General features: G+C 45.7%; 1 protein-coding gene across 7 annotated transcripts in view; it reads right to left on the bottom strand.

The window, feature by feature from the left end:
* cacna1ha (calcium channel, voltage-dependent, T type, alpha 1H subunit a) overlaps positions 1 to 22,637 on the bottom strand; it is a 538,349-nt gene that overhangs the window by 13,486 nt on the left and 502,226 nt on the right. For all 7 annotated transcript variants that reach the window (XM_068056489.1, XM_068056490.1, XM_068056488.1 and 4 more), the window contains 3 exons: positions 5,290 to 5,368; positions 3,010 to 3,131; positions 286 to 615 (listed from right to left, as the gene is read on the bottom strand). In XM_068056489.1, the coding sequence (XP_067912590.1) occupies positions 286 to 615; positions 3,010 to 3,131; positions 5,290 to 5,368 (531 nt within the window). The remainder of the gene's footprint in view (positions 1 to 285; positions 616 to 3,009; positions 3,132 to 5,289; positions 5,369 to 22,637) is intronic.

The raw sequence follows: 22,637 nt of genomic DNA, 5'->3' as shown, positions 1-22,637 counted from the left end.
CGTCCAGACGTTGGAACCCAGCTGCCATCCCTAAATATATGGGCCTCCTGGAGGCGGCTTTTTAATTTGCGGCCATTTCTGGGTTCCCAACCTGGAACTGAGGCCGACGTTGGGCTTGCCACCTGTGTGGGAAAATTCAGTCCAAGTGTGTCCTTAATATGAAAACAGAACCTCTTTTGCAGTGATACATTTGAATACATTTCAATGATACCCCAAGAATTTGGCCAACAAGCCTGCTAGTGATCTTTCTCTCCGAATAAAATATTTGGTTTAAATCACACTCACTGGTAATTGTTTTACATGTACTGGTGATTCAAGTCTTATTGACTCCTGGCCAGCTCCAGTAGCTCTGCTGTCAAGGATAGGGGTTTGCCCAATATTGCTGGTTGATGTTCCCTGGGCTCGTGACATTTCCAGCTCGATTTCTGCATCAAGCTCTGCATCCTCTTTGGCTTCCTTGTTGCTCTCCTCCAAGTGTTTCATTAGAACAGCGACCACAACATTGACCAGCACAAACTGAGCAATTAGAACAAAAGTGACAAAGTACACAGGAGAGAAGAAGGGGAGGTAGGTGAGGCAGTGCTTATCCTCACTGCCACATTCTCGCAATGTATCCTGTGAAAATACAGAAGAACAAAGAATCACTTTTTAGTAACAACTTGCATCAATACACCACCTTCAACATCGTATGGCTTGGTATTTACAGTGGTGAATTTGGATGGTGAGCATTGGTGGTGGAGTTTGAGAAGGTGAGTGAAAGAGGTTGGCTTTGATAAGGCTTTTGAAGCAGAGAGAGAGATATCAAGGTGAGGGATTTAGTAAGAAGTTGGGGCCAAGATAACTGAAGGCTTTGCCACCGAAGGCAGAGCAGAGAGAAGCCAGAGTTCGAAGAGCAGAGAGTGCATATTAGCACATTGGACTGCAGAAGGTTCTAGAGGTGGGGAAGAGTAAGGTCTTAGACCGTTTGTAAATGAGTACAAGGATTTTGAATTCCGTGTACCGAGGGACAGGGAGGATAGAAGTGATGGGGAGCAGGTATTAGTGTGGGATAGGATGCGGGTGTGTAATTCTGAATGAGTTGCAGTGTACATAGGATGGATGATAAGAACAGATTAGGAATATACAAGATGCATCAGGCTCTTAATTCCCTCATACTTGTGCTTTAGAAGTGCAACATTATGCTCACCTGTGAATCAGGAGACCAAATTATTCAACATTCATGACATCATGATAATCTGTTCAGTGAATGTAATTATTTTATTGTCTCCAGCAAGGTTTAAGTTTTGTTGCAATGCTGCCTTAAGAAATTAGACTGGACAGTATAAGACTTGAAAGTAATCTTGATTTAAAGATTACACCCATAAACTAATCACACTTCATTATTGCAATCTATGATTCCACCAGAACCCATACAGTAAATTTGACATATATTGGTTGTTCCCAACTATCTGTAATTCTATATTAGTCAGTATTGTTCTACACCGATCCCTCTTCAATAACCATTTACTTTGATGAGGTGATTCCATTCGGAATTCTGATTGCTGTTTTTTAAAAATCTTCTTAGGGCACTGAGCTGATCCTTTATAAATCGCCTCTTCCTGTGGCTCGTGTGTCTGGTTCAATCATAATTATAGTAATTTTACTGAGACCTTTGGCATTTCAAAAAAGAAAAGCCTCATTTCATGTGAAGGTCATATCACATCCTGTGCCCACATGCAGGGGCCATTATTTTGAAAGAAGATTAGTAGTTCAAATGACCACAAGGTACGGTCACGCAATTTAAGTCCTACCAATTCAAAGCTTAGTCAAAACCTGTATCCTGAGATAACTGCAATGATAGAGAAGGGAGGGCATGATTAAAATCTCCTAGTTTTTAAGGCAAGGGAAACCCCACTGCATGATTTTTAGCCAAATGGTGAACTGAAAAACAGAAAAATTAGAATTAGCTTTATTTCTGCAGCATAATGATAAAATATCAGCCTCTTACTCCCTGTAGCTGTTGTAGTTTCTTTGTAGATTAAACACCTGACAAAGATCGCTGTCAACCTGTGGAATACGATTAAATACGATGGGTATTTGAATTCCCATCCAGCTCTTTGCTAGGATTCCCACTATTGTGCCACTCTCCTTTTGAACCATCATTGCTGTCAATTTCACAAAAACAAGCTTAACCAACCTGTAGTTAGATTTTACAGCAAGCCTGTCAGAAAAATCATTGATTATTCCATCAGAATGTCTGTAATTGACAAGAAGGTCCAGTGGATAAGGTTAATGCATCTTTAAAATGTGACATGAATTTAGTACTCAGATCAAACAAGCTACTCATATTTGGATGGAGTTGTTGTAGGCATTGCACCCCTTCCCAAGAAAGAGTCCTGAGAATTCCAAACTAAAGGTGATAAAGCAAAGTGCGCTCTTTGCTAAAAGAAATTCTCTCCTTTTACGTTTGTACGTCACTCCAAGACAGAGACCTGGTGACCTCTTCCTAACCATATTTTTGCCAGTGCTGCTCTGTATCCAAAAGCAGGAAATGTCCCTGACTACTGTCTCAGTCTCCTTGCCCTTCCGTTTTTCCTTCCTCCTTTCTGTAGGGATGCGTGCCAGCCCTCTTCTGTGCCTCTCCTAGGCAACCCAGCTGCGATTAGGTAGCTACTGGTAGGGGAATCTGGCTGAAAATCCACCTTCATTGTGTAGCACTAATAAGCTACAACAGCACAACTGTCTGAAATATAACCACTCAAACAGAAATAAATCCAATTGTCAAGTATCAGCCATATATCTTACCTGTTGCATTAAAATTCAAAAACATTTTCCCAGAATATCATATCTTAATATATTTCCAATGATTGTAAGTAGATATTGATAATTACTGGTGATCAAAGTGAAGTGAGTTGAATATAAATACTGATAAATTAGATCATTTAATTTCCATCGAGACATTCTAATTAATAGGTTCCTGGTGTATTACTAATGCTTGAACTTAACAGTTTGGTTGAGGTAATTACATACCTTCATTATTCCATTCCAGTTATCACCAGTAGAAACTCGGAATAAAGTAAGAAATGCCATCCCGAAATTCTCAAATGTTGCATGTCGACTCAAGCCTTCACATGGATTTTCATCATTACAAACTGAAAAGCAAAATAGTCCAATGCCATTACTGAAGATTACCCAAAATGCTTTATATTACAGATAATTCACTTTTATTTAAATTTTTGCTGTTTTGTGCTAACCTTTAGTTCAGAAATATTTTAAAAGGAAGAAAATAAATGTGAAGAATTTTCAGATCTTATATTTAAAATGAAGAATGCTTTATTTTAACAGTCACAATTGGGCAGTTTAACTAAAATAAAGAACTGCATGTTCTTCTATTTATACAACAATAATCTATATTTATATAGTTCCTTTAATGTAATAAAATATCCCAAAGCACTTCACAGGAACATTATAAAACAAAATATGACACCTTACCACAGAAGATGATATTAGGTCAGAGAACCAAAAGCTTGGTCAAAGAGAGGTTTTAAGGATTGTCTAAACAAAGTGATTCCTGACAACGCAGCCAGCCACTGACATCATCAAGGTGCGCACATGCGCAGACGGGCTCCTGCTCTCTGCGCGTGCGCTGCGTTTCGACTTGCCAGGACTGGTTAGCGCATGCGCGATGACGTCATAGTGTGACGTGTGCATCTTTGGGCAAGGCGCATGGTCAGCCTCTGCGCATGCGCTTTACGCGTACAGCAATGCAACGCCAACGGAAATTCACGCATGCGTCAAGCTCTCCTCCTCCCCCTCCGCTCTTTCGGCCGCTCCGCTGCCCCCCTCGCTGCACTGTCTGGCCGCTCCGCTCCCCACCCCCCCTTGCTGCTCTCTCCGCTCGCTCAGCTATTTTGCCCGCTCCGCTCCCCTCCGTCCCCGGCCCGCTCGCCTCCCCCCGTCCCCAGCCCGCTCGCTCACTCTCTCCCTCCCGCCATTGTATGCTGCCATGTGTTTAGGTTAGATTGCCTTCGTGTGATTATTTGAGCAGCGCCATCTTTAGTCCTGGCAGCTGCCTGAAGTCTCAGACTGTGACGTTTTAGTGGCGCATGCTGCATTTGCGCATGTGCCACTGCAGCGCCACCTAGTGGTAGCATTGTCAGCAAACGCAGCCTTGTCTAAAGGGAGAGAGTGAGCGGGGGGGGGGAGGGGAGGAACGAGCGAGCGGGGGGGTGGGGAGCAAGCGTGGGGTGGGGGCGGGGAAGAAGCACTTCTCACACCCCTACTCTCTGCCCGCCTTACGATGACGTCTTCTGCACATACACCAACCAGTCCTGGCAATGTGGAACACAGCACATGCGCACAGAATATGAGCCAATCTGCGCATGTGCACAGATAGATGCAGTCTGATGACATCAGCTGTGGTCTGCATGGTCAATAATCACTTAGTTGTCTTAAAGGAGGAAAGCGAGGTGGAGAGGTGTAGGGAGGAAATTCCAGAGACTCAGGCCTGGGCAACTGAAGGTGCGGCTACCATTGGTGGAGCAATTAAAATCGGGAATGCACAAGAGGCCAGAATTAGAGGTGATCAAATATCTAGGTGGATTAGGGTCTGGAGGAGATTACAGAGACAGGGGGTTGGATTTTAAGAGCTCGCCGCAGAAAAATTGCCAGGCCGGCCTGCCCCCACCAATCGCGTGGAGGGGGCAGGTCTGTCCATCGCCGGCCACAGCGTCAGCTGCCTGTGTGCAGGCGCTGGTGCTATTTTATTGATTTGAGTTCCCATCACCTAGTGGCGAGGGGGTGGGGTGCGGGGGGCTGCCATGGAGCCTCGCCGGCGCCGGGAGGATCGGGCCGGGCCCTCATGGCATTGAGATCCGTAGCGGGCCTAATCCGGAACCATCTTCAGGCCCCGGTCCCGCCCCCCCCCCGCCCCCCCCCCAACCCCACCACGGAATCCGACACCTGGGGGAGAACAAAATCCAGCCCAGGGAGGGGTGAGGCTATGGAGGGATTTGGAAACAGGGATGAGAATTTTAAAATCAAGATATTGCTTGACTGGAAGCCAATGTAGATCAGTGAGGCACAGGGGTGATAGGGGAACAGGACTTGGTGCGAGTTAAGACACGGGCAGCAGAGTTTTGAATGACCTCAAGTTTACGGAGAGTAGAATGTGGGAGACCAGCCGGGAGTGCAATGGAATAATCAAGTCTAGAGGTAATGAAGGCATGAATACCTTGAAATAAACGGCACAAATATTAATTATGGCTTTTCACTGGCTATGACAAGGATATTGGTCAATTAAAGTCTCACCCAGCTTTCCGAAGAGCTCAACTCCAAGAGCCGCATAGATAAAAAACAAAAGCATGAACAATAAACCGAGGTTTCCCACCTGCAAGGCAAAAACAAAAGGATCTTTTATAGAATGGTCATAGCATTAATGCACAGAAACTCAGAGGGTGTCATTCAAACATTGCAGGCTATGGGGAAAAAGCAGAGGTGTGGGATTACTGGATAGCTCTTTCAAACAGCTGGTACTAGCACAACGGGCTGTATAGCCTCCTTCTGTGCTGTGAGATGATTTAATTCTGTGTCCTTATTTTTTTTTTAAAAAGAGGAATTACAGCTGCTTGACATATGATGCAAAATCACAGAATCAAAGAAATAAAAACACAGCAGAAGACCATTTAGCTCCTCTGGCCTATGCCAGTGCTTACACTTCAAATGGAGCTAGACATTTTAATGCCATTTTCCCTTGCTTTCTCCATATCGTTTGTGCTGCATTTAAATTAGCTTCATTTTTAAGAGCTCTCAACATTGGTCAGACAGCACACGATTAAACAAATCTCTCTCTGGGAAAAGATCCCAAAATATTTTTCTCCGTTGGCAAAAGAGATTGAAAATTCACTATTGGACAAACAGCAAATATGATAAAAGGTAATTGCGTTTCATATTGGACGTTAAACAAAGGAATAATTTTCAATTTAAGTATAAATCTGTCACTTGGGATTGGATGAGGATCATATTGTCCTAAAATGTTGACAGTTAAAAAAAAATGCATTATGTTCCTTGCTGAACTCAATGGTTTATCAAAGAAAATATTTTGTATAGTTTACATAAAAATCTTGGATTTTAGATCTTCAATACTCAAGGGTCTTCGAAATATTAAATATTAATAGCATTAAGTGAATCTGTGATTAATCTGCTGACTGCTTTATATTTATAAGGGAGCTATAAACACATCTTAAATTGCAAAGGTGACAGGATAGGGGGAATTTTAACTCCCGGATGAGAAAATAGCCTGGCGGGCATCTAGCCAATCTGGCAGTGGGAGGCCCAACTGATTTTAATGGCCAGAGCTCATTAACGTGCCGCTGGCTAACTTCCTGACCAAAATGACCAGGAAGTCTGCCATCTGGACATTAAAATTGGGTGTCTCAGGGGTCACTGGCGGGGCCCCAAGGTACGTTTGGAGATGGAAAGATGGAGTTATAGCACAGTCAGCAGTTCGGGAAGAAGGAGGTGACTGGGGAGGGCAGGCATACAATTCCCTTATAGAGCTTAAGAAAATGCAATTCATTTTCTGAAAGGACCTTTTCTCCCATTGATTGTTCTCCTTCCAGCTTCACCCTGTTGGAAAGCTGTCACTTCCCTGCTCTGGCCAGTGTGAAAATACCAATCCGTTCCTGATAATGTTATTGGGATATGTTTGCATATTTAAAAAAGGATTGACAATATCTATCTACCATCTACAAGATGCACTGCAGCAATGCACCAAGGCTCCTTTGACAGCACCTTCCAAACCCGCGACCTCTACCAACTAGAAGGACAAGGGGAGCAAATACATGGTAACACCACCACCTGCAAGTTCCCCTCCAAGTCACACACCATTCTGACTTGGAACTATATCGCCGTTCCTTCACTGTCGCTGGGTCAAAATCCTGGAACTCCCTTCCTAACAGCACTGTGGGTATACCTACCCCAAATGGACTGCAGCAGTTCAAGAAGGCAGCTCACCACCACCTTCTCAAGGGCAATTAGGAATGGGCAATAAATGCTGGCCTGGCCAGCGTCGCCCACATCCCATGAATGAATTAAAATCCCACTGGTTTTAGGCGAGTACCCTAGTTTGCCTGCAATTGGACATTGCCATTAGCAGGAAGCTAGCAAGCAAGTCTCCCACAACATTTTAACTGTCCCCCACCCCCATGGCAGGATTCTGCTGGGCAGGAGGAATTAACATTCCACCCCACCCTGCTTTTTCTGTAAACTGAGGCCAAATATGGCTTTGTTGCTTTCAGCTTAATAAGATGGCATTCACCAAAAAGCAGCCCTGATGACCAACGTAGACATGTCTTCCATACAGCAATTAGAAAACAATATTAAGATCCTCAATATTTGATCCAGATGCAAGGATCAGTATTACACAGGCAGGAAATATTCAAGTACTGGGCGCCAAATGCCGATTGAGTGACTGCTTTGCGGAACACCTCTGGTCACTCTGCAAGCCTAACCCTGAATTTCCAGTCACTTGTTATTTTAATTCTCTGGCCCTCTCCAACCTCTTTGTCCTCAGCCTCCTACACTGTTTCAAGGAAGCTCAATGCAAACTCAAGGAACAGCACCTCAACTTTTGATTAGGTACTTTCTACCCTTCTGGACTCAACATTTGTTCAACAATTTCAGATCAAAAACATTGCTCCCATTTTTTCCATTCAGTAGCTGTTGATGATTCTGCCGTTGCCATTTACATCTCCTCCCGATACCCATCTTTTGTTTCTTTACTTGTCCCATTACCATCCCCTTTTGCCTTGCACTAGCATCCCTTTTTAATCTCTTCTGCCTTCTGTTCTATCACAGATCTTTCCTTGTGTCCTTTCCTCCCCTCCCACCTTGTCCCTGCCCCTGTATTTGCTTAAAACATTTTACATTTCTAATGCTCCAATTTGTGTTTCTTTTTCGGCAGATGCTCCTTCATCTGGTGATCTTGATATTGGGAACTTTGACTAACACAAGCACTGAAGACCAGGGAATCAAGTAATACAAGCCCCCAGGACTTGAAGGGTGCGTTTGCACCCTTCAAGTTTAATATTGGTCTAAAAGTGAAACTGATCAAACATTTGTAGTGTGAATTCATCTTTAGTCCTACTACACATCATCACCATCTTTGGGGGCAAACAGAGGGAAAAATATTGAAGAGGCAAAAGTTTTGTCGTGCAGAATAAATTCCCTATCTATCACCAGGGGAGGAGCACCATCACCACAAGTACTGCTCCAAAATCCGTTCCCTAGCTACTGACTCCATCCCTCTCCCTGGCAACAGTCAGAGATTAAGCCAGTTTGTTCGCAACCTTGCTGTCACATTTGATCCAGAGATGAGCTTCTGACCTCACAGTCGTGCCATCGCCAAGACCACCAATTTCCACTACTGTAACATCGCCTGTCCCTGTCTCAGTTCACCTGCTGCTGAGACCCTCATTCATGTCTTCATTACCTCTAGACTTGACCATTACAACTCCTGGCTGGTCTCCCACATTCTATTCGCTGTACACTTGAGGTCATCCAAACTTTGCTGCCCACGTCTTAACTCACCCCTGTGCTTGCTGACCTACATCAGCTCTCGGTCAAGCAACATCTTGCTTTAAAATTCTCATCCTTGTTTCCAAATCCCCCCATGGCCTTGCCCCCTCCCTATCTCTGTAATCTCCTCCAGCTCCACAACCCTCTAAGATATCTGCGCTCCACTAATTCTGGCCTCTTGTGCATCCCTGATTTTAATCCACCATTGGCAGTCGTGCCTTCGGTTACCTAGGCCCCAAGCTCTGGACTACCCTCCCTACACCTCTCCACCTCACTTTCCTCCCTTTAAGACACTCCTTAAAACCTACCTCTTTACCAAGCTTTTGGTCATTTGACCTAATATCTCCATCTGTGGCTCAGTGTCATACTTTGTTTTATAATACACCTATGAAGCTCCTTGAAACTTTTATGTTAAAGGCATTATATAAATATAAGTTGTTTTTGTTGATCAAGGAGCAGGCCCACCACCATGTTCTCAGGGCAACTCGGGATGGGCAACAAAAATGGGGCCTCGTCAGCAATGTCCACATACCGTCAACAAAATGAAGTGGGGCAGATACGGCCTGTGAGCCTTACTTCGGTTGTGGGTAAAATGTTGGAAAAGGTTATAAGAGACAGGATTAATAATCATCTTGAAAAGAATAAGTTCATTTGCGATAGTCAGCACGGTTTTGTGAAAGGTAGGTCGTGCCTCACAAACTTTATTGAGTTTTTCGAGAAGGTGACCAAACAGGTGGATGAGGGTAAAGCCGTGGATGTGGTGTATATGGATTTCAGTAAGGCGTTTGATAAGGTTCCCCACGGTAGGCTATTGCAGAAAATACGGAAGTATGGGGTTGAAGGTGATTTAGAGCTTTGGATCAGAAATTGGCTAGCTGAAAGAAGACAGAGGGTGGTGGTTGATGGCAAATGTTCATCCTGGAGTTTAGTTACTAGTGGTGTACCGCAAGGTTCTGTTTTGGGGCCACTGCTGTTTGTCATTTTTATAAACGACCTGGATGAGGGTGTAGAAGGGTGGGTTAGTAAATTTGCGGATGACACAAAGGTCGGTGGAGTTGTGGATAGTGTCGAAGGGTGTTGTAGGGTACAGAGGGACATAGATAGGCTGCAGAGCTGGGCTGAGAGATGGCAAATGGAGTTTAATGCGGAGAAGTGTGAGGTGATTCACTTTGGAAGGAGTAACAGCAATGCAGAGTACTGGGCTAATGGGAAGATTCTTGGTAGTGTAGATGAGCAGAGAGATCTTGGTATCCAGGTACATAAATCCCTGAAAGTTGCTACCCAGGTTAATAGGGCTGTTAAGAAGGCATATGGTGTGTTAGCTTTTATTAGTAGGGGGATCGAGTTTCGGAGCCACGAGGTCATGATGCAGCTGTACAAAACTCTGCTGAGGCCGCACCTTGAGTATTGCGTGCAGTTCTGGTCACCGCATTATAGGAAGGATGTCGAAGCTTTGGAAAGGGTGCAGAGGAGATTTACTAGGATGTTGCCTGGTATGGAAGGAAGGTCTTACGAGGAAAGGCTGAGGGACTTGGGGTTGTTTTCGTTAGAGAGAAGGAGGAGGAGAGGTGACTTAATAGAGACATACAAGATAATCAGAGGGTTAGATAGGGTGGATAGTGAGAGTCTTTTTCCTCGGATGATGATGGCAAACACGAGGGGACATAGCTTTAAGTTGAGGGGTGAAAGATATAGGACAGATGTCAGAGGTAGTTTCTTTACGCAGAGAGTAGTAGGGGCGTGGAACGCCCTGCCTGCAACAGTAGTAGACTCGCCAACTTTAAGGGCATTTAAGTGGTCATTGGATAGACATATGGATGTAAATGGAATAGTGTAGGTCAGATGATCGGCGCAACATCGAGGGCCGAAGGGCCTGTACTGCGCTGTAATATTCTAATTCTAATAATTCTAATGATATGATCAAAGTCTCCATGAAATAAAAATCCACCAGGGTAAATTTTGAAAACGAGAAAAATGCTAGACCAGGTAGATAAAGGCAGGCTTGGTGAAAGTTACTATAGCTTAGAATTTCTGCATTAAAGATTTTTATTCAAGTCTTAAAAAGCAAACAATATGTTGTGTGAGATTCCAATCCAGGTAAGATGTCCTGCTTGACATAAATGTGGATCAAAGAATCAGGGTGGGAGGTCAGAGTACAAGATCATTACACTCGGGAATTTCTGGTGATTCATTTTAATTTCCACATTGGAAAAAATCCGACATACTAAGGATCAGCGAATCCTTTTATGCCGGGCTGTACGACATGAAGCCCACGGACAGCACGGCCTCCCAGTCCTTCCCGTCATCTATCACGGAGGTCTTAGATGACAGTATGCGGGAGAGACTGGACAAACCACTAACTCTGGATGAGCTGACAAATGCTGTCAGGTTCTTCGAGACGAGTAAAACCCCTGGAAGCGAAGGCTTACTGGTTGAGTAGTATTCGGCTCTATGGGACTGGATCGGCCCAGACACGCTGGAAATATACCAGAGTATGCTTCTGGCCGGTAGCATGTCAGAATCCATGAGGAAAGGCATCATCACCCTCATCTACAAGCGGGAGAGTGCGGAAATCAGAAATTGGCGGCCCATCTCACTGCTTAATGTCGAATACAAGATTCTGTCCAAAGTCATCGCCAGTCGGGTCAAGTCTGCTCTGGAGTTGGTGATTCACCCTGACCAGACCTGTACTGTACCCGGCAGGAAGATCTTTGATAGTCTCACGCGACTCTTTGAAGCTTTGAAAGAATATCGGGATTGTAGGCACAATCTGAAACGAGGAATTAAGAGGGCTAAAAGGGGTCATGAAATATCTTTAGCAAACAGGGTTAAGGAAAATCCCAAAGCCTTTTATTCATATATAAGGAGCAAGAGGGTAACTAGAGAAAGGATTGGCCCATTCAAGGACAAAGGAGGAAAGTTATGCGTGGAGTCAGAGAAAATGGGTGAGATTCTAAACGAGTACTTTGCATCGGTATTCACCGAGGAGAGGGACATGACGGATGTTGAGGTTAGGGACAGATGTTTGATTACTCTAGGTCAAGTCGGCATAAGGAGGGAGGAAGTGTTGGGTATTCTAAAAGGCATTAAAGTGGACAAGTCCCCAGGTCCGGATGGAATCTATCCCAGGTTACTGTGGGAAGCGAGAGAGGAAATAGTTGGGGCCTTAACAGATATCTTTGCAACATCCTTAAACACGGGTGAGGTCCCGGAGGACTGGAGAATTGCTAATGTTGTCCCCTTGTTTAAGAAGGGTAGCAGGGATAATCCAGGTAATTATAGACCGGTGAGCCTGACGTCAGTGGTAGGGAAGCTGCTGGAGAAGATACTGAGGGATAGGACCTATTCCCATCTGGAAGAAAATGGGCTTATCAGTGATAGGCAACATGGTTTTGTGCAGGGAAGGTCATGTCTTACCAACTTAATAGAATTCTTTGAGGAAGTGACAAAGTTGATTGATGAGGGAAGGGCTGTAGATGTCATATACATGGACTTCAGTAAGGCGTTTGATAAGGTTCCCCATGGTAGGCTGATGGAAAAAGTGAAGGCGCATGGGGTCCAAGGTGTACTAGCTAGATGGATAAAGAACTGGCTGGGCAACAGGAGACAGAGAGTAGCAGTGGAAGGGAGTTTCTCAAAATGGAGACGTGTGACCAGTGGTGTTCCACAGGGATCCGTGCTGGGACCACTGTTGTTTGTGATATACATAAATGATTTGGAGGAAAGTATAGGTGGTCTGATTAGCAAGTTTGCAGACGACACTAAGATTGGTGGAGTAGCAGATACTGAAGGGGACTGTCAGAGAATACAGCAGAATATAGATAGACTGGAGAGTTGGGCAGAGAAATGGCAGATGGAGTTCAATCAGGGCAAATGCGAGGTGATGCATTTTGGAAGATCCAATTCAAGAGTGAACTATACAGTAAATGGAAAAGTCCTGGGGAAAATTGATGTACAGAGAGATTTGGGTGTTCAGGTCCATTGTTCCCTGAAGGTGGCAATGCAGGTAAATAGAGTGGTCAAGAAGGCATACGGCATGCTTTCCTTCATCGGACGGGGTATTGAGTACAAGAGTTGGCAGGTCATGTTACAGTTGTATAGGACTTTGGTTCGGCCACATTTGGAATACTGCGTGCAGTTCTGGTCGCCACATTACCAAAAGGATGTGGATGCTTTGGAGAGGGTGCAGAGGAGATTCACCAGGATGTTGCCTGGTATGGAGGGCGCTAGCTATGAAGAGAGGTTGAGTAGATTAGGATTATTTTCATTAGAAAGACGGAGGTTGAGGGGGGACCTGATTGAGGTGTACAAAATCATGAGAGGTATAGACAGAGTGGATAGCAAGAAGCTTTTTCCCAGAGTGGGGGATTCAATTACAAGGGGACACGAGTTCAAAGTGAAAGGGGAAAAGTTTAAGGGGGATATGCGTGGAAATTTCTTTACGCAGAGGGTGGTGGGTGCATGGAACGCTTTGCCAGCGGAGGTGGTAGACGCGGGCATGATAGCGTCTTTTAAGATGTATCTAGACAGATACATGAATGGGCAGGAAGTAAAGAGATACAGAACCTTAGAAAATAGGCGACAGGTTTAGATAGAGGATTTGGATCGGCGTAGGCTTGGAGGGCCGAAGGGCCTGTTCCTGTGCTGTAATTTTCTTTGTTCTTTGTTCTTTGACTCAGTGATACGATCGCCTATGTACAGGGACAGGAGGGTGGACACCTGCCTCATCAGCTTGGACCAGGAGAAGGCTTTTGACAGGATATCACACACCTACATGATGGCCATGCTTTCCAAAATGGGGTTTGGAGAGGGAATCCATAATTGGGTCAAACTGCTCTACACAAACATCAGTAGCGCAGTCTCAATCAATGGGTGGGAATCATAAAGTTTCCCAATCCAATCTGGAGTCAGACAGGGCTGTCCTCTCTCCCCTGTCTTGTTTGTTTGCTGTATTGAACCTTTTGCTGAGTCCATTAGGAAAGATGCGGGCATAAGAGGGGCGACAATCCCAGGCAGCAGAGGCACTCAGGTCAAAGCCTCCCTATACATGGACAACGTCGCCGTCTTCTGCTCGGATCCGCTGTCCGTTCGCAGACTGATGAGCATCTGCAACCAGTTCGAACTGGCCCAGGGAGCCAAAGTTAACCATGGCAAGATTGAGGCCATGTTCTATAAATAAAAAATAAATAAATAAATAAAATAAACTGGGCCTACCAATCCTTTGTCCTCTTCACCGTCAGGTCAGACTATCTGAAAGTGCTGGGGATATGGTTCGGAAGGGCCGGGGCGTGCGCCAAAACCTGGGAGGAGCAAGAAGCCAGGGTACACCATAAACTGAGCACGTGGGGGCAGCGATCTCTCTCCATTATGGGTAAGAACCTGGTCATCAGGTGCAAGGTGCTCACGTTGTTGCTGTACGTGGCGTAGGTCTGGCCCATACCCCACTCCTGTGCCATGGCGGTCACCCAAACCCTTTTCCGCTTTATCTGGAGATGCAAAATGGACCGGGTCCTGAGGGACACTTTGTTCAAACCTCTGGATAAGGGTGGGAAAAATGTACCCAACATCGCCCTCATCCACCTTTGTGTGCGGCTGCATCAAGCTGTGTGTAGAACCCCAGTACGCAAACTCCAAGTGTCACTACGTGCTGAGGTTCTATCTGTCCCCGGTGTTGTGAAGGATGGGTCTCGTCACATTGCCGTGGAACGCTCCATCCAGTTGGACCGTGCTGTACCACCTATCCTTCATGGGAAAGTTTCTGCGGAAAAACACCTTTGACCACAATCCATCAGGCAGTGGTCTGCAAGGAATGTCCTCAAGGCCCTACGGGAAAAGGAGATGGTGCATCCTGTCGGATGGCTCCCCGAGCAGACCGGCAAAGTCACTTGGCAGAATGCATCATCACCAGAACTTTCAAACAAGCACCAAGACATAGCTTGGCTGGTGGTGAGAAGGGCCCTCACCATCAAATCCTTCCTGCAAGCCCAGAGTCTCACCCACTCCGCATGCTGCCCTCGAGGTGGCTGTGGTGGGGAAGAGACAGTCGCCTACCTCCTTCTAGAATGTGTCTTTGCAAAGCAGGTGTGGAAAGAGATGCAGTGGTTTTTGTCAAGGTTCATCCCAAGCAGCTCTGTAAAACAGGAGTCTGTGCTCTATGGGCTGTTCCCAGGGATGCACACCGAGATAAACATCAACTGCTGCTGGAGGACCATCGATTCAGTGAAAGATGCTCTTTGGTCTGCCCGAAACTTGCTGGTCTTCCAGCGCAAAGAGTTGTCCACGACCAAGTGTTGCAGACTGACACATTCCAAAGTCCAGGACTACGTGCTGAGGGACGCACTAAAGCTTGGGGTAGCCGCTGCTAAGTCTCAATGGGGAAAGACCACTGTGTAAGGTCCTCCCGCCATAGTGAACTGAGCAGCTGGACCCATGGAAAACCCCTCGGGCTGTATGCACCAAATATGGGTTTGTTGTAAAATGTACATTGTATGTAAAATGGAATGGAAGGGTTGTGAGGTAACTCACTCCTGTATTGAAGAAAACTGATTTCCTTTGCACTTTTTGGAATGTCAACTTGGTGCTTTTTTGAACTGTTTTGTAATGTATTTTTTTAAACAGATTTTTATGAATAAAGTATATTTTTGGGGGAAAAAAATTGGAAAAAAGGCGTTGCCACAAATTGAGCACACTGATCTTTGTGACTGATTTGCCGATCCACACTACTGTTGAGTGATGTTCTGCATCGGGAGTAGTCGTATTGCAAAGCTTACCTTATTGCAAATGTAAGATTATTGAGCTAAATAGCAGGCTAAAAAAGCAGGAAAAAAACTAGTATGTGTGTGCAGTCAAAGCAAAACAGATCCAATGCCACCTTAAAGTGGGACTGAGCTAGTTGGTAGCATAAATCATTTGTGGGATCGTCAATCAGAAAAATCGCTGGAGAAACTGTATCTAAGTTCTGTCATTACAGTTCCTGAGGCTGGACAAGAGTAATGTTGTATTTATTAAGACATCTCTTATGAATGCAGCGGGTCAGCAAAATATTTACGAGCTATTGCTAAGATACTGATTCTAGGATTTGTTCATAACTCAGTGAAGGGAATGACAATGACAGAAGCCATAATTAAGCACTAAATATCCTTTGTCAGAAGTGTGCAACACAATAAACTGGTCCTGTGCTGATTAACTGTGGAGGCCATTTAATCAAAGAATGAGCACTGTTTTTTATTGAGGGAACTCCAGACAAATGGAGATTGTTATTATTACAACTAGTTCCAGGAAAGAAAAGTTTAACTGCATAACATTACAGAGGTTGATCTACTCTGCTTTCAATGATCATGTTGTAATGAAGGGATTTCTTAGTGACTCAATTTTTTTTTCTGCAAGATTAATCCTATTGAATAACCCTTAGACTGCTGACAGGTGGGTCGGAACTTCAGTCCCTGGTCTGAATGGTTTGTTTTCAGCTCATTCACTGTGACATGAAGATGCATTTAATATAGCAGTACTAAAGTACTGAGACACAAGTGGTAGATTTAATTCGACCATATTAATCTTGAACTATATTACACACAGAAATACAATTTTTCAGAAATCTTTTTAACACTTTATTGCCCCATTGATCCACTTATTGACTTTCTTCCTCTTATTTTCTTTTTTTATTAAAAATGGAACCTGATGGACAACGTAATTTGGTATGGTGCCACCAGGTTGTGGTAGCCACTGATAAGTTGCCTAATTGGCAGCAATATTTCCTAATTAGGAAGTATCAAAGACTGACTTTGCTGCAATTAGGAAGCAACCAGGTCAATATTTAGAATCTGCGCTTTTGCACGTCTGAAAAAAATTGGCCTTTAATTGCTTGTCTACCATCTACAAGGCACAAGTCAGGAGTGTGTTCGAATGCTCCCTACTTGCCTGGATGAGTGCAGCTCCAACAACACTCAAACACTTGATTGGCACCCCATTCACCACCTTTTAAAAAAAAATTATTTCATGGGATGCGAGCGTTGCTGGCAAGGCCAACATTTATTGCCCACCCCTGATTGCTCTAGAGAAGGTGGTGGTGAGCTGCTTTTTTGAACTGCTGCAGTCCATGTGGGGTAGGTGCACCCACAGTGCTGTTAGGAAGCAAGTTCCAGGATTTTGACCCAGTGAAAATGAAGGAATGGCACAGTGGCGCAGTGGTTAGCACCGCAGCCTCACAGCTCCAGGGACCTGGGTTCGATTCTGGGTACTGCCCGTGTGGAGTTTGCAAGTTCTCCCTGTGACCGTGTGGGTTTTCGCCAGGTGCTCCGGTTTCCTCCCACAGCCAAAGACTTGCAGGTGATAGGTAAATTGGCCGTTGTAAATTGCCCCTAGTGTAGGTAGGTGTTAGGGAATATGGGATTACTGTAGGGTTAGTATAAATGGGTGGTTGTTGGTCGGCACAGACTCGGTGGGCTGAAGGGCCTGTTTCAGTGTTGTATCTCTAAATAAAATAAAATAGTTCCAAGTCAGGATGGTTTGTGGCTTGGAGGTGGTGTTACCATGCATCTGCTGCTCTTGTCTTTCTAGGTGGTAGAAGTCACGGGTTTGGAAGGTGCTGTCGAATGAGCTTTGGTGAGTTGCTGCAGTGCACAAGTGGTGGTGGGAGTGAATGTTGAAGAAGGTGGACGGGGTGTCAGTCAAGTAGGCTGCTTTGTCCTGGATGGTGTCAAGCTTCTTGAGTATTGTTGGAGCTGCACTCATCCAGGCAAGCGGAGAGTATTCCATCCTATTCCTGACTTGTGCCATGTCGATGATGGACATGCTTTTGGGAGTCAGGTGGTGAGTAACTCACCATAGAATCCCCAGTCAGACCTGATCTTGTAGCCACAGTATTTGGATGGCTGGTCTAGTTAGGTTGCTGGTCAATGGTAACCCCCCAGGATGCCGATGGTGGGGGATTCAGTGACGGTAATGCCATTGACTGTCAAGGGGAGATGGTTAGATTCTCTCTTGTTGGAGATGGTCATTGCCTAGCACTTGTGTGGCGCGAATGTCACTTGCTATTTATCAGTCCAAGCCTGAATATTGTCTGGGTCTTACTGCATGCGGGCATAGACTGCTTCAGTATCTGAATGCGGATGGTTACTGTACACTGTGCAATCATCAGTGAACATTCCCACTTCTGACCTTATGATGGAGAGAATATCATTGTTGAAGCAGCTGAAGATGGTTGGGTTTAGGACCCTGAGGAACTCCTGCAGCAATGTCCTGGGGCTGAGATGATTGGCTTCCAACAGTCACAATCATTGTCTTTTGTGCTAGGTATGATTCCAACCAGTGGAGAGTTTTTCCCGATTCCCATTAACTTCAATTTTGCCAGGTCTCCTTGATGCCACACTTGGTCAAATGCTGTCTTGATGTCAAGGGCAGTCACTCTCACCTCACCTCTGGAATTCAGCTCTTCTGTCCAAGCATTCACTTCCTCCACTACCCTTACACTGTGGCTGCTGTGCGTACAATCTACAAGATGCACTGCAGCAACTTGCCGAGGCTCTTTCAACAGCACCTTCCAAATCAGCTACCTTTACCACCTACAAGAGCAGCAGGTACATGGGAACACGGCCACCTGCAAGTTCCAGTCCAAGCCACACACCATCCTGACTTGGAACTATAATCACTGCTCCTTCACTGTTGCTGGGTCAAAATCCTGGAGCTCCCAATCTCGCAGCACTATGGGTGTACCTTCACCACATGGACTACAGCGGTTCAAGAAGATGGCTCACCACCACCTTCTCAAGGGCAATAGGGCATTGGCAATAAATGCTGGCTTTGCCAGCGACACCCACATCCCATGAACAAATAAAAAAATGAATGACTGTTTACTGCCAATGAAATACCATTTAAAAAACAAAGACACGTTGCGCCCATCTCCAAAATGGAGTATAGGAGCGGGAAGCCAGGGAAGTAAAGGTTAAGGTGAACCAATTTATATCCAACCATCTTTTGGCCAAAAAGAAATTGGGACCAAATAACTGTATTAATCCAGTCTTGGCTCAGTGGGTAGCACTCTTGCCTCTGAGTCAAAAGCTTACGAGTTCAAGCCCTACTCCAGAGAGCTGAGTGCATAATCTAGACAGACAACTTCGTGCAGTACTGAGCGAGTGCTGGAGTTGCTGCCTTTTGGATGAAATTTTAAATGGAGGCCTCGTCTGCCTTCTCAGATGGACAAGAAAAATTACTTGGTACTATTTTGAAAACAAGCAGAGTCATTCTCCTCATTCTGATGAAAGGTCACAGATCTGTAATGTTAACTCTGTTTCTCTCTCCACAGATGCTGCCTGACCTGCTGAGTATTTCCAGCATTTTCAGTTTTTAGTTCTCTGGTTTCCTGACCAACATTTATCCCTCAAACAAAAACAGTAAAAAAGAGAGATTAAAATAAAAGCAAAATACTGTTGATGCTGGAAATCTGAAATAAAAACAAAAAGTGTTGGAAATACTCAGCAGGTCTGGCAGCATCTGTGGAGAGAGAAACAGAGTTAATGTTTCAGGTCTGTGACCTTTCATCATCTATTATATCAGAAAAGAGAGATTACCTGGTCATTTACCTTTTGCTGTTTTGGGACCTTGTATAGCACTTAGAGGCATCCTGAGGTTTTGCTTATATTAATGCAAATTTGTTTTCCTCTTCTTTTAGAAACAGACTTGTAGAGCAAGAGAATTTCAAGCTCTAAGTTACTAGTGTATATGACAGCATAGCAAAATAGTTAATATGGCAGAAATGTCATTCCAGTTTGTTGTTTATGTAATATAGAGCAATAGTTCTGCAAATACATGCATTAATGATATTTCCTAATCCTGGATCATCTGTAATTCATCTGTAGTGAATCTGCTCTACATTGCTTCAGTAAATCTTCAAGTTGTATTTTACATCACAATCACGCTTGTCCAAATTACGAAAAGAGAAATGAAGATTGAGACAACAACGGTAACAACTGAGAAATCAAATCAGTGAAACATGAATGGTAAAGTAAAGTGTCCAGAAATTACTACTAAAGACATTCCTGATACTGCTTCATTGTTACAGGAAAGCAGAAACTAAAGTTTACTTCAGGAAGACGGTGAGTAAAAGTAATCAGGTAGCATAGTTTATCAGAATAATGGGGCTGAATTTTCAGGTTCTGCAGGGAGCGGGAACGAAAATACCGACACTGGCCGGCGTGCCACTTTCTTGACCCCGTTCCCAGCTCTGGCAAGTTTTACCAGGCCGGGGGAAGGTGGCCCCAAATTCCTGCCTGATCCATTAACGTGCCAATTAGCATCGTTAAAGAGCTCATTGAGAGCTTATTAAGGGGCATATTTGGATTTTTGGGGGCGCACGGCTGCATACTGGGTCTGGGGCAGATCGGGTGAATGGAGGCGGACACACAGCGAGGAGACAGTCATGGCCGCCCAGAGATTTGGTGGGTCCTGTGAAAGGGTGGATGGCACAGAGGGGGAACTGGCCATTGGCACACAGTGCCATCGGGTCAGGGCAGGTTGCGGGTAGAGTGGGCAGTAAGCACTCGGGCACTACAGGTGCTTGTCACCCTCCTGGTTTCATGTGGGCATGAAGAGAGGGCAAGGCTGACAAACATAATGGGGGCCAGCTGAGCACAAGGAAGACAAGGGAGGCACAACTCTCGGATTGTGGGTCCAGTGTCAATGAGGAGCAGCACCCTCCACAGGAAGGACAGAGCTCCAGGCATCAGGAGGGCAAAGGAGATGGACGAGGGGCAGGAAGGACATGGAGGCCATACCCTCTCTATAGGAACTACTGCTGATGACAGAGCTACCTCGAGATGACTGAAAACCAATGCCGTAGGAGACTGCGACTGTCGAGGCAGATGGTCACAGACATTTGTGCCCTCATCGCTGAAGACCTCACATCTTTCAGCACTGTTTGGCATGCCCTGCCAGTTGCTGCCAAAGTCATTGTGGCCTTGAACTTCATTTCTGGCCGCTTCCAAGGATCAACTGTGGACCTTGGGTGGCATCTCGCAAATGGCTATACACCACTGCATCTCACAGGTCACTGATGCAAGATTTGCAAGAGCTGGACAGTACCTTCAGTTCCAGACCTACATGGCCTCACAAACAGAGGGCAGTGGGTTTTGCCTCCATTGCTGGATTCCCCCAGTGCAGAGCATCATCTATTGCACCTATGTGGTCATCAAGGCTCCCACAGTGACCGGCCAGTCAGATTCATTAACAGGAAGGACTTCCAATCCCCAAACCTTCAGCCGGTTTTCAACTACAACAAGAGCTTCCTCCATGTGTGTGCTCACTTTCCTGGCAACTGCCATAACTCCTTCATGCTCTGGCAGTTCAGGCTGCTGCAGCTCTTCATTCCAACTCCCAAAATCCGTAGGTGGATTCTAGGGGACAAGGGATATCGCTTGAAGAGATGGCTACTGATCCCTCTACAACACCCCCAGAATGAGGCACAGAGGCGATACAACCAAAGCCGTCTGCTCATTAGGACAACCATTGAGCAGGCCATCGGGCTTCTGAAGATGTGGTTCTGGTGCCTGGACTGGTCAAGTGGCGCCTTGCAATACACAGTTGCAAGGGTCTTGTTCATTGTGGTGGTCTGCTGCGCTCTCCATAACATGGCCCCCTAGAGGGGTGTGGGCCTTGTAGAGAGTGAGGCCCTGGAGGAAGAGGCGCAGTAACGTGTGGAAGAGGAGGAAGAGGAAACGAAGGGGAAGTTGCAGAACACAGAGATGCCCCAGTTGCACAGGGAGGTGGCCAGCCCAGTGCGGAGCTCGAGGGTCTCGTCAGGATTCCATCAATATCAGGCATCATCTGATCCAGTCATGTTTCAGCTGAGTCCCTCTGACCCAGGATAAATGGCATGGTCTGGAACTCACTCTGAGTTGCCTGTGGTAAACTTTCATCGAAGACACAGCCTGGACCATGTAAACACTTACTACCAATGAAGGAAGCACATTGGCCCAAAGGTTTCACTGTGACAGTAGATGGACCCTTGCTTGCCTTCACTGCTTCACACCTCTTTACTTGTCCTGCCATTAATAAAAGGAGGCTTTCAGGTCTGGCTTCATGTGTCAATATTTGCATGGTACTCAAAGGAAAACATCGCACATTTATAGATGGAAGACAACCCAGTAACCCATTCAGTGCTCTACCAGACACAGTAGCCTCAGCACTCTGCCACTTCTATGCACTGCTCTTCCTGTGGTCTCAAATGAGGTGGAGGCAGCCTGGTCACTTGTCTCTACCCGCAGCTGAGATGCATGTGGTGGTTGTCCTTGTTGTGGAGCTGCCCATGGGGGCACATCCAGAGGCTGCTGCACCTGCACAATTGCAGGGGCGGCCTCCATCACTGAGCCCTGCTGCAAAGATGCTCCCTCTGTCAGAGGGGCCAGGCAGCTGATGATGATGGTGCCCTGTGAGGGGTGGCAACCTCATCCTCCTTGGAGACTGCCTCAGCCTTTGGGTAGCGCTCTGGATGACTGGAGAGGACCATCAGCTGGGGCACAACTGGCATTCACTCCAGACATCTCTGCGGCAAGAGCGCCACTGGCAGTCAAGACAGGCACATGAAGAGAAGACACCCCACTTAAATGGTTTGTTTGCTGCATGTCCATCATCTTTCATAGATGGATGAGTTGCATTGGGAAGCCTCAGCCCTCCAGAGGCTTCTACTCTCCAAGGCTAGTTTGCATGATCGCTTCTGGTGTCTCCCAGGTGCAGACATTGAGGTAATGAAGCCGACTCCCTCACCATCACCAGGCTAAGCACAACACCATCAGACCTCAGAAGAGGCACCGTCACACCTTTCAAGCATTCCCTCTGTGTTCTTAGTGTGGAATGCATCCTGTGAACGTCAGCGCGCTGTTCCTACATGCACTCAGAGTACTGGCGTATGTGGCTCTCCATGAGGCTGGTCACTCTCTCAACGGAGGGGCTCACGCGCTCATAAATCTGAGCCATGGTGGCACACATGAGCTGCATGGACTCCTCCATTTTCTGCTCTCACTCCCTCAGGGAACTTCGACATGTGGGAGCACATCTGTTGCCACTGGTCTAGGTACAGCCTCATTTTCTGT

This window comes from Heterodontus francisci, chromosome 24 (assembly GCF_036365525.1).
Source record: "Heterodontus francisci isolate sHetFra1 chromosome 24, sHetFra1.hap1, whole genome shotgun sequence".
Taxonomy (NCBI): Eukaryota; Metazoa; Chordata; class Chondrichthyes; order Heterodontiformes; family Heterodontidae; genus Heterodontus; species Heterodontus francisci.
The sequence above is the reverse complement of the archived record's forward strand: the minus strand, read 5'-3'. Positions and strand labels throughout refer to the sequence as shown.